This window comes from Perognathus longimembris, chromosome 14 (genome assembly GCF_023159225.1).
Source record: "Perognathus longimembris pacificus isolate PPM17 chromosome 14, ASM2315922v1, whole genome shotgun sequence".
Lineage (NCBI taxonomy): Eukaryota > Metazoa > Chordata > Mammalia > Rodentia > Heteromyidae > Perognathus > Perognathus longimembris.
In genome coordinates, this window is record NC_063174.1 from 17,223,437 (window position 1) to 17,241,474 (window position 18,038).

An 18,038-nucleotide genomic window follows, 5' to 3' on the forward strand; every position below is an offset into this window, starting at 1 on the left:
TGGCTGCTGTGGGGTCTGAGGCTCAAGCAGGGGCCATTTTGCTAAAGGCAAAATGCCTCTTAGAGTTGGAGGCGGTCTGCCAACTGCCTGAAGCTGTTCCTTTTTCTCCTCAGCAACGTGCGGCCTGGAGAGGCACTGAAAGGCTGGGAGACCAAGACTGAAAGCCCTTTGGAGAAGGCCATGGTTCCCTCCAGCCACCGCTACCTGTGGGCCCTCCATGGCGGCTGCCTCTTCCGAGCTGCTTCTGCTGCCGCTCCTTTCCACCCTTTGCCTGTGCCCTCCAGAGCCTCAGTCGTCCTTCCGCCCCAGGGACTGATGATAGTCGAGCTGGGGGCATCATGAGAGGAGAGAAAAACTTCCACTGCCGCGGAGCAGCCGGGGACCACGGTTCCTGCACCCCTACACTTTCCACTCTGGCCTCGACCCTCTTGTTGCCAGCGGAGACCATCTCGAGTAACTGGTCCGGGCCTGGAAGTAGTTTGTCCGGGGGTGATGAAGAGGAGACTCGACTTCTTCAACTCTTGCGTACCGTACCAGAACCTTCCGAGGCCTTCCAGGCTCTGCAGGCTGCTTTGCCCCGGCGGGGCGGTCGGCTTGGCTTTCCCCGACGGAAAGAAGCCTTGTATAGGGCCCTGGGCCGAGTGCTTGTGGAAGGAGGTGTTGATGAGAAGCGACTCTGCTTGCAACTTCTCTCAGGCATTCTTCGGGGTCAGGGGGAGGCAGGCCAGCTAGAAGAGGCCTTTAGTTTAGCACTTCTGCCTCAACTAGTTGTCTCCTTGAGAGAAGACAACCCAGCCCTGCGGAAAGATGCGCTGCAGATCCTACACATCTGTCTGAAACGTAGTTCTGCACAGGTGCTGAGAACGCTGATACAACAGGGTCTGGAAAGCACCGATGCTAGGCTTAGAGTTTCCACTGCACTCCTCCTGCCTATCTTGCTTACTCCTGAGGTTTTTTTGCTGGGCTTGGATCTCACCGAGATGGTAATTTCTCTAGCCCGAAAGCTTGGCAATCAGGAGATTGAAGATGAATCGGAGACCGCTTTCTCAGCGCTTCAACAAATCGGGGAGCGACTTGGCCAAGAAAGGTTTCAATCCTATATATCTCGGCTGCCATCTGCTCTGAGGAGACTGTACAATCGCCGCCTGGAGTCCCAGTTTGGAAGTCAAGTTCCATATTATTTGGAACTAGAAGCCCCTGGGTTTCCTGAGGAGCCTGCCCCCTCTGCGGTGACTCTTTCCAATAGCAATCTTAAATTTGGGATTATTCCTCAGGAGCTGCATGCAAGATTGTTGGATCAGGAAGACTATAAGAACCGGACTCAGGCTGTTGAAGAACTAAAACGGGTGCTGGAGAAATTTAACCCTAGTTCTACCCCTCATTCTAGTCTTGTTGGTTTCATTAGCTTGTTGTATAATCTGCTAGATGACTCTAATTTCAAAGTGGTCCACGGCACACTTCAAGTTCTGCATTTACTGGTTGTTCGCCTTGGCGGGCAAGTACAGCAGTTTTTGGGGCCAGTTATAGCAGCTTCTGTCAAAGTACTGGCAGACAACAAGTTGGTGATCAAACAGGAATATATGAAGATCTTCCTGAAGCTGATGAAGGAAGTAGGTCCTCAACAGGTGCTTTGTTTACTGCTGGAACATCTTAAACATAAGCATTCCAGAGTAAGAGAGGAAGTGGTGAACATTTGCATCTGCTCTCTCCTGACTTACCCCAGTGAGGATTTTGACTTATCCAAACTATCCTTTGATCTTGCCCCAGCTCTTGTAGATAGCAAACGCAGGGTACGCCAAGCAGCTCTAGAAGCTTTTGCAGTGTTGGCATCATCAATGGGCTCAAGTAAAACCAGCATACTTTTTAAAGCCGTAGATACTGTTGAAATGCAAGATAATGGAGATGGAGTGATGAATGCTGTGCAAGCCAGATTGGCTAGAAAAACCCTACCAAAGGTAACACAACAAGGATTTGTAGAGTATGCGATACTCATGCCATCTTCTGCTCAGGGGAGGTCAAGCCATTTCTCACATGGAGCAGATACAGACTGGCTTTTGTCTGGTAACAGAACTCAGAGTGCACACTGCCATTGCAGTGACCACATGAGAGACAGTATGCAAATGTATGGCTCTTACAGTCCAACTATCTGTACCCGAAGGGTATTAAGTGCAGGGAAAGGAAAAAATAAATTACCATGGGAAAATGAGCAGCCTGGAGTCATTGGAGAAAACCACACTTCCAGTTCCAAGGATACAGAGCAGGTATTGCTTTTTTAATATTCTCAAATTAAGGCTGAAAGAATTTAAAATGAAATTAGTCTCTTGATGACTTAAAGGTTATGTTGTTTATGAAGGTTGTTATTTTAAATTTTAAAAAAAGTTAGATGAAGTTAGATGACTAACTTCAAAGTGGTCTGCAGCACACTTCAAGTTCTGCATTTACTGGTTATCTATGGTACAGATTATTTAAGACTTTTAGAGCTTCTTGATTGGAATTGGAGACACCATGTAATATGGACTTCCCTTTATTTCAATATTGGCTTATTGCTTTGGCATGTCATTCACCAAATATATACAACAAACACTGAACCTAGTAGGTGCTAGATAGAAGCTAAGTTCTGGAAATGACGTTGAAACTAGTTCCACACTATTTAAGAATAAGGACAGGCCTATAAAGCAGCAGTTGATACATTTGGTAAATGCTAGAATAGACAGTCCTTTAGGAGTACTTATGGCAGAAAAATGTAATTCAGCTAGAAAAGTCAAAAAGCCTTCGGAGATACTACATTTTAGTTGAGATTCTCCCCTTCAGTGCTTTTGTTTGTTTGTTTATTGTCGAGCCTGGGGCTTGAACTCAGGAACTGGACACTGGCTGTTCCTGAACTTTTTGCTCAAGGCTAGCGCTTTGCCCCTTAGGCACAGCTCCACTTCTGGCTTTTTGTTTGTCTATTTTTGTTATTGGTGGTGGTAGTTCTGGGGGGGAGGGTCTTGAATTCAGAGCCTGGGCACTGTTCCTGAGCTTTTTTGCTTTTTTTCTTCCCTTTTGAACCACAGCTCCACTTCCATATTCTGGGATTAATTGGAGATAAGAGTTTCATGGCTTTTCCTGCCTGGTTGACCAAAGCTTTTATTAAAAAAAATTACAAATGTTTCCAGGAGCCAGTGACTCATACTGTGTGTGTATACATTTTTACAAATCTTTACCTTAGTTAAGTCTACAATAAGTACTCATATACTTTGTCTGTGTTTACCACTTATTAACATCTTGTGATTTTGCTCCATGTTTTCTGAAACATTTAACAGTAATTGCACATATCTTGAATTTAACTTGTAAATATCTTAACATATATATCCTAAGAATAAGTTTCTTTGTGACTGTATTATCATGCCTTAGGATATTAATAGTAATTCAATAATACCTAATAGTTTGCATTTGAATTTTTTTTTTTTTTTTTTTTGCCAGTCTGGGGACTGAACTCCTGGCCTGAGCACTGCCCCTGGCTTCTTTTTGCTCAGAGCTAGCACTCTACCACTTTGAGCCACAGCACCACTTCTGGCCTTTTTGTATATATGTGGTCCTGGGGAATCAAACCCAGGGCTTCATGTATACGAGGTGCATTTGAATTTTTCAAAATTTCTCCTAGGTGTTTTTTGTTGTTGTTATTGTTTTGTTTTGTTTTTTGCCAGTCGTGGGGCTTGAACTCAGGGCCTGAGCACTGTCCCTGGCTGCTTTTTGCTGAAGGCTAGCACTCTGCCACTTGAGCCACAGCACCACTTCTGGCTTTTTCTATATATGTGGTGCTGGGGAATCGAACCCAGGGCTTCATGTATACGAGGTGAGCACTTTATCGGTAGGCCATATTCCCAGCCCCCTCTCCTAAATGTTTTATGGTTTTTGCTTTACTGTGTTATGGGTTCATGTAGATTTTTTTTAACTTAGCATCATGTTTCTAGCTGTTTGTGTCTCTTATTTTTTCATGACATTGACTTTTTTCCCCGAGAATCTAGGGTAGTTGTTTATAGAATGTCTCACATCTTGAAATTTACCTAACTGTTTTCTTACAGAGTGAAGATAATATTTTTAGTGAAAATGTTATATATAGGTGGTATGTAATGTGAATTTTACAGTACGACACAAATATCAGGCTGTCCCCAATATTAGTGGTGTTTAATTTTATTGTTTGATTAAGGCAATGATAACCAGATTCATTGTAAAGGCATATTTTCCTCTATATAATTAACAAATGATCTGTAAGATGATAACCTATAAAGACCTCAATAACTTTTTACTCACTATTTTTAGTATTGGTTCAGGGTTATTGTACATCTTACTGAGTTGTGTGATATACAAATGGTTTTTAAAAAAAAATTCTGGGCACTGGTGGTTCATGACTGTAAACCTAGCTACTCAGGATAGCTGATATTGACCTTGAGCAAAAGAGCTTAGGGACAGTACCCAGGCCCTGAGTTCAAACCCTACAATAAACCCCCCCCAAAACAAAAATCAGGTAAAACAGTTCAAAGATTTTTAAAGTATTTGTTACCTGGAATTTTGTTTCTTTGTGTAGTAATTATATACATTTTAATTTTAACAAGAAAATTGATTTATTCGATACTAAAATTGTTTGACTAGTTGCTAGCTGCTTTGCTTTTTAGGTGTGACGCTTTAATCTTTGAGCACTCTGACTTAAAATAAAATATAGTACCCTTCTGTATCTGGTACTTTTATTGGTTTAAAAGTCAAATCTGGGTGTAAATTTGCTATTTCTTTCTCATTGCAGATTGTCCCTTTTCATTGAAAAATGAGGGAGCTCTTTGCTTCCTCTCTTATTGAGTTCATATTAATATCTCCAATTCAAGTCAAGAAACATGGGGTTCTTATTTTTTTATTACTACTTCCTTCTCACATAATAAAACTCTGGTTCCTAATGTCATATCCTCTACTTTTTTTTGGGGGGGGGGTAGGAGTGCAGGTTCTAGGGCTAGAACTTAGGGACAGGGCTCTCATTGTCCCTTAGCTTTATTTTTTTTGCTAAAACTCTACCACTTTAGCCACAGCTTCACTTCTTGCTTATAATTCCCCAAAAGTACTAGTCCAATAACCTACTAACTACCTGTTAAATTATGTTCAGGATTATTCACACTTAGGATTTTGTACGTGAGAGCCGTAGTCTACTGCCACAACCCAGAATTGTAAGAGGATTATTGTTAATCTGGGATAAGATCAACACTCACACTATAGTTTCTACTGAATGCATGTATCATTTTTGCACCACCATAAAGTTTAAGATTTGTTTATCCTTTACTATGTAATGAATTTGTATGTTTTTGCTGTCGACCTCTATAGATAGTGGTGACCTAAATGTTCTCAGTGCGTCCTTCCAATTCCAGAAGGTGTAATTAAAAAATTTTTTTTCAGGGCTGGGGATATAGCCTAGTGGCAAGAGTGCCTGCCTCGGATACACGAGGCCCTAGGTTCGATTCCCCAGCACCACATATACAGAAAACGGCCAGAAGCGGCGCTGTGGCTCAAGTGGCGGAGTGCTAGCCTTGAGCGGGAAGAAGCCAGGGACAGTGCTCAGGCCCTGAGTCCAAGGCCCAGGACTGGCCAAAAAAAAAAAAAAAAAATTTTTTTTTTCAGATATAATCTAGTCATCTGACTATTATTATATATTACAAACATTACCAGGTAGTAGATGATTTTCTGTAAGTACTGATCCTTTAAACTGCTTGTTCTTTTTTGCTTTTCATTATTTATTTGTTTACTTTTTATTGTCAAGGAGATGTTCTGCTTGCTATAGGTAAAGTCTTAAGATGTCAGTGTGTGTATTAGTAAGAAGATTCTGGTACTGGCCAAAGCAAGAATCAGAAAATAAGTGTATTTCTGAAATACAGTTTAGACAAGTTTACATTTGAAAGATTCTGTGGTGAAATTTTAACATAACAAAAATCAGATCAAAATTACTTGCTCAAAAATGATCTGTAGAAGCTGGGTGCTGGTGGCTCATGCTTGTAATCCTTAGCTACTCAGGAGGCTGAGATCTGAGGAAAGTCTGTGAGACTTTTATCTCTATTTAATTACCAGAAAACCAGAAGTAGTGCTGTGGCTCAACATGGCAGAGCACTAGCCTTGAGCAAAAAAAAAAAAAAGCTCAGGGAACGCACCCAGGTCCTGAGTTCAAGCCCCAGAACTGAAAAAATAATCAAAGAAATGATCTGTAGAGCTACATTGTAAATTATCCTAATGAAAGGCAGAACAAATATAAGTATTTTGTATGTACAGATATCAAAACATACATATATTTAAATTAATAAAGCATTTTATAGATCAGTTCTAGATTTCCAACAAAATTAAATGTGAAGTACAGTTCTTACATGTTCCTGTTGACACCCATATAAACTGGCTGCTCCCCTGAATCCTTCATATGGTGGAACATTTGTTATAATCAAAGAAACTACATTAGCATGTCATTATCCAGCAGTTTTAGTAGGATTCATTCCTTTTTGCATATAATATTGGTTTTCCAAATGTATCTTTATGTGGTAGCCATGATAATAGTAGCATAAAGAATAGGTTCATTTTTGGTGCCTGTGGCTCAGGCCTATAATCTTAGCTAGTTAGGAGGCTGAGATCTGAGGATTGTGGTTCAAAGCCAACCCAGTCAGGAAATTCTGGGAGACTCTTTTTTTCCAGTTAATCACCAAAATGCTGAAAGTGAAGCTTACAGAGATAGAGTGCTAGTAGAGTCAAGTGGTAGAGTGCTAGCTTTAAGCACAAATACCAGGGACCCCAAGCCCAGAGTTCAAGCCCCAGAACTGGCACACACACAAAAAAATTAAGAATAGATTAATTACCCTAAAAGTCCTTCATTGTTAAAAATACTCATCCCTCCTCTTTTAAGTCCTGTCAAGCACTTGGCCAAAATTTTGTCTTTTTCTGAATTTCATACAGTTGAAATATAGAATATGTATGCTGGCCTCATAAAACAAGGTAGGAAAAGTTCTGCCTGAAATTGTAGAATGTTGATACAATTTCTTCTTTAAATGCTTAATAGAATTCACTAATGAGCCTGGCTCCAGTGGCTCATGCCTGCAATCCCAGCTACTCAGGAGGCTGAGATCTGAGGATCACTATTCAAAGCCAGCTAGGCAAGAAAGTCTGTGAGACCCTTAAGTCTGCTACACTGAGCCACAGCCCTACACCCAAGTCTTAGCTCCTAATTCAATATTTGATCTTGTAGGAAAGATAAAAAAATTAATTAGAAGGAAATGAAAATTCAAAGTTAAGAAAAAGTGAAACAATAAGAAATTGGCAGCCAGGCGCCAGTAGCTCACACCTGTAATCCTAGCTACTCAAGAAGCTGAAATTTGAGGATCACAGTTCAAATGGAGCTGGGGCAGAAAAGTACATTAGACTACTATTTCCAACTAACCACCGGAAAACCACAAGTAGTGCTGTGGCTCAAAGTGGTAGAGCACTAGCCTTGAGTGAAAAAGCTCAGGTACAGCACCCAGGTCTTATTCAAGCTCCAGGACTGCCAGAAGGAGGGAGGGAGGGAGGGAGGGAGGGAGGGAGGGAGGGAGGGAGGGAGGGAGGGGAATTCACTAATTAACACATCTGAAACTGGCACTTTTGTTTCTTTTTGTTTGTTTGTTTATTTGTTTTTGTTCTGCCATGTCTCTTCTCCCTGTATTTTATCCTTGGTGATTTTTTTTCTTATTTATTGTCAGAGTGATGTACAGAGAAGTTATAGTTTCATACGTTTTGTTTCTGAAGGTGATTATTTATTTGATTTTTTTCACACATGCTCTGTGTGTATCTGTGTGGGTTGTTATATTCTGTCTTAAGTAATCAGCCCATTTCATTAAGTTATCAAACTTTGAACATATATTTGCTTATAGTATCCCATTATTATTGTCTTTTTTTTTTGGCCAGCCCTGGGGCTTGGACTCAGGGCCTGAGCACTGTCCCTGGCTTCTTTTTGCTCAAGGCTAGCACTCTGCCACTTGAGCCACAGCGCCACTTCTGGCCGTTTTCTGTATATGTGGTGCTGGGGAATTGAACCCAGGGCCTCATGTATACGAGGCAAGCACTCTTGCTACTAGGCCATATCCCCAGCTCCTTATTGTCTTTTTTTATGTGTTGGTACTGGAGATTGAACTCAGGGCTTCACACTCTTGCTTATTTAGCTTTTTCGCTCAAAGCTAGTGCTTACCAGTTGAGCCACAGCTCACTTCCTAATGTTTCTTGATTTCCTATTTACCCTGATTTCTGTTCTTGGTTTTGAAATTTCAGTTGAGATTTTTATTTTTTCCCATGTGTAATTTACAAATGTATTACTAATCTCCAATATTTGGTGGATTTTCTAGTGCTATCTTTCTGATTTTGATTTCTAGCTTAATTCTCTTGTGGTCTGAGATCTGTTACTGTATCATTTCAATTCTTTGAAATTTGTTAGTATCTAGACAGAATAGCATGTAGTCTGTCTTAGTGAATATTCCATGTAAGTTTGAGAATATGTAATCCGTTTTTGGAGAAAGTTACCTATAAATGTCAGTTATTTCAGCATATTGATAGTATCCTTACTACTTTTCTTTATGCTGTAATTGTAAGTCTCTCAGTATGTTGGAACTGTAAGTCTATTCTTTTTGAGTGTGTATGTGTACCCGTAGTGGTACTTGCACTCAAGGCCTGGGTCTTATCCCTTAGATTTTTGCTCAAGGATAGTGTTCTACCACTTGAGCCACAGCCCTACTTCCCACTTTTTCCTGGCTAGAGATAAGAGTCTCATGGACCCTCCTGCTTAGGCTGGCTTTGAATGGTGATTTTAGCCCTAAGCCTAAGGATTACATGTGTGAGCCAGCAGCACCTGGCTTTGACATTTCTTTTAACCTGTATTGTTTTATTTAAAGTTGCTTCTTATAGACACTATGTAGTTACCTTTTAATATCCACTCAGAATGTCTGCCTTTGAATTCATGTATTTTAAATTTAAATTTAAAGTGATTGTGTTTGTTGTTCATGTTCTTGGTTTTTTTGTCTCCAAAATTCTTTTGCCTTTTGTGCTTTTGAGAACTTTTATAATGAATAAGATTCTATTTCTTTTATAATATAAACTGCTTCTTGGACTATATAATTTTCTTTTTTTGGCCAGTCCTGGGGCTTGGACTCAGGGCCTGAGCACTGTCCCTGGCTTCTTTTTGCTCAAGGATAGCACTCTGCCACTTGAGCCACAGCGCCACTGCTGGCCATTTTCTGTATATGTGGTGCTGGGGAATTGAACCCAGGGCCTCATGTATATGAGGCAGGCACTCTTGCCACTAGGCCATATCCCCAGCCCTATAATTTTCTTTTTATCTGAAGGGCTTTTAATATTTCTTGCAAATCAGTTCTTACTGACAAATTGGTCTTACTGGCCTCAATTTCTGCCTATGAATGTGTTTTTGTCCTTTGTTTTTTAGGACAGTTTTCTAGACTTTACTACTCTAGGTTGGTTGTTGTGTTCTTTTATTTCCTTCCTTCCTTCTCCCCCCCTCCCTCCCTCCTTCCCTCCTTCCTTCCTTTCTTCCTTCTTTCCTTTTTTGTTGGTCTTGAACTCTAGCCCTGGGTGCTGTCCCTGAGCTCTTCAGCCCAAGGCTAGCATTCTACCACTTAAACCACAGTGCCACTTCATTATAATCTCATGTATTTTCCTACCCAGGCTGGCTTTGAACCACAATCCTTAGATCTCAGCCTCCTGAGTAGCTAGGATTACAGTTGTGGGCCATTGGCGTCCATCTTCTTTTTATTATTTTTATTATTACTTTAAATATCCTACTTCTCGTTAGAGTTTGAAGGCTGATTCATGAAAATCATCTTTATTAGAGAGAAATAAGATAGCTGGATTTATATTGTAGCAGTTAAATATTCAAAAGGTAGAAAGTACACCAAATGAAAATTTATGTTCTGTTATTTTATAGGCTAACCAGGAAATTGAAGATTATTATTTGGTAGTCCTTTCAGGTACAAATGGTAGCTAAGTTATAGGTATTAATAAGAGAAATGTTAGGGTAAGCATTGGTATCATGGTAAGTTTTATGGCTGTTGTTTATGTGTCCTCTAGATCCATTGGTGTTTAGAGGATTGACCCCTAGGGTGTTGCTATGGGAAGTTGTAGAATCCTTGAGTGGTAGGGCCCTAGGAATGATGATAGTGTGGAGGGAATACATATATTTATATATATATATATATATATATATATATATATATGCTAAACAACCTTACCCAGACTCCATATAATCTTAAAAGTACAAAAAGGCCAGGATATCACTTTGAAGTTTTATCAGTCATAAGTTAAAAACAACATACTTCAACTGTTCAGAATTCTTCACCAGTGGCAACATCAGTTCTGGATCATTTCATTCAGCATGGATATGCAACACTTAAAAAAAATTTAGTTGACAAAGAATTGTCCATTGTTTCCTCTCAACCTTTGTTTCCTCTCAGACACAGAAAAAAACCAAAAGTGTATTTTATCTATGAATATGCATTTTGTGGAGTTATATAAAATTTACAATAAGGATATGTCCTTTTTATAATTATTGAAATAGCAAAACAAGCATACGTATGTATTAACATCATCCAAAAGTATTTATATGTTCTCTAATATGGTAATTTGATGGCTTTTTATGCAAATATAAGAGGCAAGGTTTAATTATTAGGCTATTAAAATATACTTGGTGTTTATTGTATTTTACCTTAATTATTATAAATTATTCAGGATGTAGGCAGTTTACTAATTCAATTTTACATAAATCTGAAATTTTCAAAGTTTACAAAGGGCCTGAACATTATAAGCTGATGTATTAAGCATTATAAAATTTGTGGCATTGTAAGAATCCCTTTTTAATACAAGTATTCCCTATCATAAAATTTGAATTACAGGGGCTGGGGATATAGCCTAGTGGCAAGAGTGCCTGCCTCGGATACACGAGGCCCTAGGTTCGATTCCCCAGCACCACATATACAGAAAACAGCCAGAAGCGGCGCTGTGGCTCAAGTGGCAGAGTGCTAGCCTTGAGCGGGAAGAAGCCAGGGACAGTGCTCAGGCACTGAGTCCAAGGCCCAGGACTGGCCAAAAATAAATAAATAAATTAAATTAAATTAAAAAAAATTTTTGAATTACAATAATGTGTAGTATTTCAAACAAGTTGAGGGTAACGTATACAACTACAAAATCAGTGGAGAAAATTTAATTAGTATTAGACACTTTTTGTTTGGTACTTGGGATTGAACCATTGCCTCACACGTGCTAACACTGCTACACCTCTATTCTTTATGTACTTGTTTTAACTAAGATGCCTGTTGTGAGAGAATCTCTTCGGTCATTTATATTTATAATTGGGCTGCAGAATATGGATAGTAAATCTGCTTCAATTTGGTTTGAAGAGTTTTGTTTCTAAGTAAGACATTTCTTTCTTTTTCCATTTCCTATTGTTTGTCACTTGATTCCTCTCTTTAAAATTACCAGATAATCTAATGGAAGAAAGTAAAGAGTTGAGGCATAGAAGAAAGAGAAAAAATTTTATCTTGGAATGAAAAAAAACTATTAGTATATTACATGTGAATATTGTGAATCATGGTTAATTTGATGAAAATTTTCCTCTAATATGTATTTCATAATTGGGTTTAAATTATTTTGTCATATTTATTACTGAGTAGACAACACACATTTGCTAACTTATTCTTTTGTTCTCATAGTTTTCACCCTATGATCTCATTCAGTCTCCAAAATTAAAGCTGTCTCAAGAAATGACAGTCAATGATGACGTATGTTTTAGTAGAAAAAGAGTATCAAGAAATTTATTTCAGAGTAACCGAGATTGTAATCCAGATTCCCTTGCTGTATGTGCTTTTGGTAAGTAAAAATAGAGGATAATGAATATGTTAAACTACATTAAATTAAATGAACTTCTCTGAAGTTATCGTTCACTCAAGGGTTAGTAGAATTTTAAGCAGTTGAAATGTAATAGTAATTGAAACCTGAAAAAAAAAAATCCGCTTGTATCTTTTTTCACTGAAACCTGTTAAATAACAGTGTTGGGATATATTCACCTAACAAACTGCTTATATTATTGAGCATCTTCTATACTTCTCTAAATTCTAAAAATATAGCAATGAGTAAGAGTGGGATAATTTTTTGCATAAGAAAGCTTGCAATTTATTTGGAGAGAGAGCAGACAGGCAAACTATGAGAGATGATGATAGATGCTAAGTAAGATATTAGATAAAAATAAAGCAGAGAAGGGAAATATGGATAAGGAGGTATTTAAAGTTATACAATGGAGGTGATTTTAATTCATGAAATGGGAACTGGAGGCATGGCTCAAGTGGTATAGTGACAGCTGTGAGCTAGAGCGAGAGGCCAACTCAAGCCCCAGTACTGTCACACAAAACTCTGGGTATTGTATATATGTTTATCTGAATTAGAGAAGGGAAGGGGAACATCAAAATGGTGAGATAAAGGATAAAACGGGAAACAATGCAACAGCTATACTTACAAGACAGTATGTAGCAACTAACTGTACAGTGGGGGGTGAGGTTGGGGAGGAGGGAAGGTGGGAGAAAAATGAGGGAGGAGGTAACAAGTTTGACAAGAAACGTACTCACTGCCTTAATTATGTAATGGTAACCCCTCTGTACATCACTTTGACAATAAAATTAAATAAAAATAAATAATACAATGAATGGTAGCCATATTCAGAAGGGAGTATTTGAATCATACTAGTAATTACCAAAAGAGAGGAGAGCAAATAATTTTAGAGCAGGGTGGTTAATAGTTTCTAACTACTTACAAGTGTAACTTACAAGGGTTGAAGACACGTTTTTGAGAAAAATTAAAGTGGCCAGTATATCTGGAATGAAATGAAGAATACGTCAGAAATTACAGAGATAATGAGGACCTTTATAAGGGCTGCTAGGCTCTTGAATGAACTAGTTTTTATTCCAAGTGAGTAGCAGTTTCAGGGGAAAAGTGCTCTATCATTGCCTTATGTTATCCAGGTTCACTATATGCTATATTTAAAATATGTGAAAGGAAGACAAGGGCCAAAACAAGGAGAACAAATTAAGAATCTTTTTTGTTTTCACATCAGCCGGGTAATGTGCCCACATTGTAACAAGGGTTAGAGGGAGGCACATGTCACGTGGACACGTGAGAACCCCAATCATCAGGCTTATGAACCACAAAAGGATCCAAATTAGGAGTCTTTGTTTCAAACCCAGAGGCTTTAACCAAAATTAAATGCAGTGAAATATAGTGGAGAAGTGCTAGTGTTCTGATTATATGTTGAAAGTAGAATTGATATATTTGCTCCTAGACTGGGAAGTGAAAAATAATGTTTCAGAGCAATTGGAAAGATGTTCAATTGGGTATATGTTAGAGAAGTTAACTATTATGGTAGTTCAGAGGACATTGCCCTGGACCATATCAGTTTAAAAAGGCATTGAAGAAATAATAATATTTAAGCTGTATCTTTTGGTGCTTCATGTTATAGAAGTAGAAAGTATTTGTGCTGAGAACAAAACTTGATATTAGGATTGGGCTTAAAATATTATGGGAAGAGTGTCAAGGTGTAGAATTCATCTTAGATGTTAAGAGATAAATTGGAATATGGGTAGCCCTTATATGGTAAGGTTAAAAAAAATTGAGCACATGCTTGTAAGCCTTAAAGACCAATAGAGAAGTTCTCTTGTGCTTTTTATTTATTTCTTTATTTATTTATGCCAGTTCTGGGGTTTGTACTCAGGGTCTGAGCACTGTCCCTGAGCTTACTTTTTGCTGAGGGCTAGCTCTTTACCACCTGAGCCAATAGCGCCACTTCAAGTTTTTTTCTGTTCATGTGATACTGAAGAATCATGCATAGTAGGCAAGCACTCTACTACTGAGCCGCCTTCCCAGCCCCTGTTGTGTTGTTGATTAAGGAAAAAAAAAGAAGCTAGGACAATAAGATTGTAAGTGACCCAGGAAAGAATAATCTTGAATAATATGACTGATGAAGAAGACAGAGCTAGAGTGTGACTCAATAAAAGAAGGCTTGCCTAGTAAGTGTGAGGCCCTGAGCTCACATTCCAATAATGCAAGAAAAAAAAATTGTCCTGCATATAAACTTCCACAAAATAAAGATTAGAGAAGGATTTCAATACTGAACACTCAGAACTGGAAGTGTGGTTCAAATGGTTCCTCACAGTGCCAGACCTTCCTAATACTGCCAAAAAATAATTTTTAAAATTTTAGTATCCAGAATCTGTGTAGTAAAATGTCTGAAGCCAGATGCCAGTGGCTCATGCCTATAATCCTAGCTACTCAGGAGGCTAAGATGTGAGGATCATGACTCAAAGCCAGCCCAGGCAGGAAAATCCAGGAGGCTCTTAATCTCCAATTAACCACCACAGAACCAGAAGTGGTGCTGTGCTTCAACTGGTAGAGGGCTAGCTTTGAGTTGAAGAGCTCAGGGATAGCACCCAGGCCGGGAGTTCAAGCTCCACAACAGGCAAAAGGAGGGAGGAAGGAATGTTTGTGTTCCTTAGCAAGCCCCTATCTCAAAGAGAGGAAAGTAGAGAGAGACAGAAATGGGAGAGAGGAATGAAGTCAGTAAGGGAGGAAAGGAAAGGGAGAAAACCACATGAATGTTGTATAGTATGAAAAGAGCTGAGTTCTTTAGTAAAACTTTTTATAGTATATGTACTGTAATAATTGGAAGAAAGATAACCATGCCTGAAGAAACATCGTGAGAAAGAGAAGGAATGAAGAAATTGCCTTAGTATATAAATTATTCAATATATCTTTTCTTTCTTGCCCTTTGCTAGTCTGTGTTTCTGAACACTAACCCTTATACAATCAGGTTTGTCAGTACCAAAGCTTTATCTTTTTTTCCTGCCTGCCTGGCTCACTGTACTTAGAATGTTATGTTTGTTAAATAAGGTATTCTGGGGTAATAAAGATTACTCTGTGTTTTTCCCCCTCTCCCTCCTTCAGAAGGTGCTACTGGAACTCATCAGGCAAATCATACTGGGAAATGTGGGCAGTTTGGAATTTCACAGATATGTGGTAAAACTGGTAGTGTGGATTCTGACTTACAGTTCTTGGGGACCGCTAACAGTCATCAAGATAAAGGTACGAATCCCAGATTTATTTGGAAACAAATTATTTTTATAATATGTGTGATTTCCAACACTAGCTATGTTATTTTATATAATTATATTTATCACAAAAAAGTGATATTTATTATATTAATAATATGATAGTTATGCATACTATAATCCTAATTGAGACATAGGATCCAGGTTTGAGGCCACCATTGCTAGGTGAATGAAGCAGATTAGGAAAAAGTAAAACACAGGAAACATATGTAGCAAATGCTCAAAGAAAAGTAAGTATAATGTTGATAAGAAAAATACGTGCAGCAAAATGAAAACATTTTTAGTACTAGAGAGTATCTTTATAATGAAAAAATAATGATTTACTAAGACAACTTTTCTGGGGTATGGGATATATGTGCATATGTATGTATGTGTGTGCATGCATGTGTGTGTACCTGTATGTGGCAGGTATATATGTGTATGTAACCTGCAAAAGTAATCTATAAATGTAGTGGAGGGGCTGGGAATATGGCCTAGTGATAGAGTGCTTGCCTTGTATACATGAAGCCCTGGGTTTTATTCCTCGGTACCACATATATAGAAAAGGCCAGAAGTGGTGCTGTGGCTCAAGTGGTACAGAGTGCTAGCCTTGAGCAAAAAGCAGCCAGGGACAGTGCTCAGGCCCTGAGTTCAAGCCCCAAGAATGGCAAAAAAAAAAAAAATGTACTGGAAAACTTCCATAGGATAAGAAAGCTTTATATTAGAAGATACAAAGTGTATAAACATAAACTTAATTAGATCTTCCTATCATACAAAAATATAGGATATGGAGCTGGGGATATGGCCTAGTGGCAAGAGTGCTTGCCTCGTATACATGAGGCCCTGGGTTCAATTCCCCAGCACCACATATACAGAAAATGGCCAGAAGTGGTGCTGTGGCTCAAGTGGCAGAGTGCTAGCCTTGAGCAAAAAGAAGCCAGGGACAGTGCTCAGGCCCTGAGTCCAAGCCCCAGGACTGGCAAAAAAAAAAAAAATATATATATATATATATGATATGTAATGAAAATCTGAATGTGAGAAGGAAATTACTATACGTTCTGAGAATATATGTATATGTAAATATGTTCTCTTTTGTTTTATTGCAGGGTATTCTAGCCTAAATTTCAGTAGTAAGACACAGCAAACATTTGTTAATCAAGCAGAGCATACCTCATTATTCTCTGGTTCAAATCCAAATCCAGGAGCCTTTATCCTTCCATCCTATCCTCTCTCATCACCTCGAGCTAGTCCAAAGCCCACATCTCCACTTACTGTATCTCCAAAGAAGTCTCAAGATAATTCCATTAGTTTCTCAAATTCCTGGGCTCTTAAAAGTTTTGAAGGAACATCAAAGCCAAGTCCACAGAAAAAGCTTGTCAGCCAAAACTCATCTGAAACGACAGGTAGAAATGGTGGTAAAAATCAGTGCTATGTTTAGATCCATTTGTGTTTTTCATTAGTATTCTGGACTTAATATAGAGAGATGTTAGATTTTTTTAAGCTGGTGAATTATTTCATTTCTCTGAATTACTAAATATTTAGGAAATTATTTAACAGTGTATTTAGTAGATCAAATGTGTGATATAAAATTTCATTGAAATTGTCATGTGGTTTTTATACTGCCACTTCAAAAGTTTTTTTTAAAAAACCAATAAAACTTTAAACTTTAAAATAGACATATAGCACATGTTGCCTAAGAGCCTAATAACAGATATAAAATATCATATTTTTACTATTTACTATATTTAATGCCTAATTTCTCTTAATTATTTATTGTATGTTAAAATTTGAAGGATTATTTATTACAAACTAAAATACTCTTTATAATATTCTACTTCAAAACCAGGTATTTAGCACATAAGTTCATTCAGAACAAATCCCAGAAAAGTCTGGGGGCTGGGAATATGGCCTAGTGGCAAGAGTGCTTGCCTCCTACACATGAAGCTCTCAGTTCGATTCCCCAGTACCACATATATGGAAAACGGCCAGAAGGGACGCTGTGGCTCAGGTGGCAGAGTGCTAGCCTTGAGCCAGAAGAAGCCAGGGATGGTGCTCAGGCCCTGAGTCCAAGGCCCAGGACTGGCCAAAAAAAAAAAAAAGAAGAAAGAAAAATCTGTTAAAGGAATCATTTATATCTTGCATTTTTCTGTCCCTGGCCACTGAGGTAAAATGTTTCACTCCATAGCGCCACTGTCCCAACTTATAAACAAACTCAACTGACTGACTGTTTGCCTTTTTTTAATTTAACTTTTTTTGTTGGTGGTGGTGGTAGAGCTTGAACCCAGGGCCAGGGTGCTGTCCCTGAACTCTTTTTTGCTCAAGGCTAGAGCCACACTACTTTGAGTCATGTGCCACTTCCAGTTTTCTGATGGTTAATTGGAGATAAGGGTGTCATGGGCTTTCCTGCCTGAGCTGGCTTTGAAACACTATCCTTAGATCTCAGCCTCCTAATTGGCTAGGATTACAGGTGTGAGCCACTGGTGCCTGGATGCCAATTTCTTACTGTTTCAATTTTTCTTAACATTGAACTTTCATTTCCTTCTATTAATTTTTTTAATCTTTCCTTTAAGATCAAATACTATATTAGGAGCTAAGACTTCAGTCCAAGGTTGTGGCTCAGTGGGAAAGGGCTTGTGCAGCAATAAGGCTCTAAATTTGCTACCCAGCACCATGAAACATATATAAATGATATAAAATGTAATAAAATACAAATTGAGACTTGTTTTCCTAAGTGCCCAGTATTGTTGCTTCACAGATGTTAGATATTGACATGTTACTTATATAATTAAACCAGAGGAAGAGTGGCCCTTCATGTTTATTTCCGACTTTTATTGTAACAAATATTACTCATGGTGATAGATAGATAGATAGATAGATAGA

The 18,038-nt window shown here is 38.5% G+C and overlaps 1 protein-coding gene, 1 long non-coding RNA gene and 1 other non-coding gene across 3 annotated transcripts in view; 2 read left to right on the plus strand and 1 right to left on the minus strand.

The window, feature by feature from the left end:
* The first annotated feature begins 8 nt into the window (after positions 1-8).
* The window catches only part of Togaram1 (TOG array regulator of axonemal microtubules 1), a 67,571-nt gene continuing 49,541 nt past the window's right edge, over positions 9-18,038 (plus strand). Inside the window, 5 exon segments of the mRNA XM_048361874.1 lie at positions 9-252; positions 254-2,261; positions 11,739-11,895; positions 15,016-15,153; positions 16,265-16,561. Of these exon segments, the coding sequence (XP_048217831.1) occupies positions 218-252; positions 254-2,261; positions 11,739-11,895; positions 15,016-15,153; positions 16,265-16,561 (2,635 nt within the window). The 5' untranslated portion in view covers positions 9-217.
* LOC125363708 lies at positions 13,127-13,232 on the minus strand. The gene has a single exon (XR_007213301.1). It is a non-coding gene; the product is annotated as a small nucleolar RNA U13 (small nucleolar RNA).
* On the plus strand, positions 16,568-17,361 carry LOC125362929. Its single transcript, XR_007213153.1, has 2 exons — positions 16,568-17,045; positions 17,262-17,361. It is a non-coding gene; the product is annotated as an uncharacterized LOC125362929 (long non-coding RNA).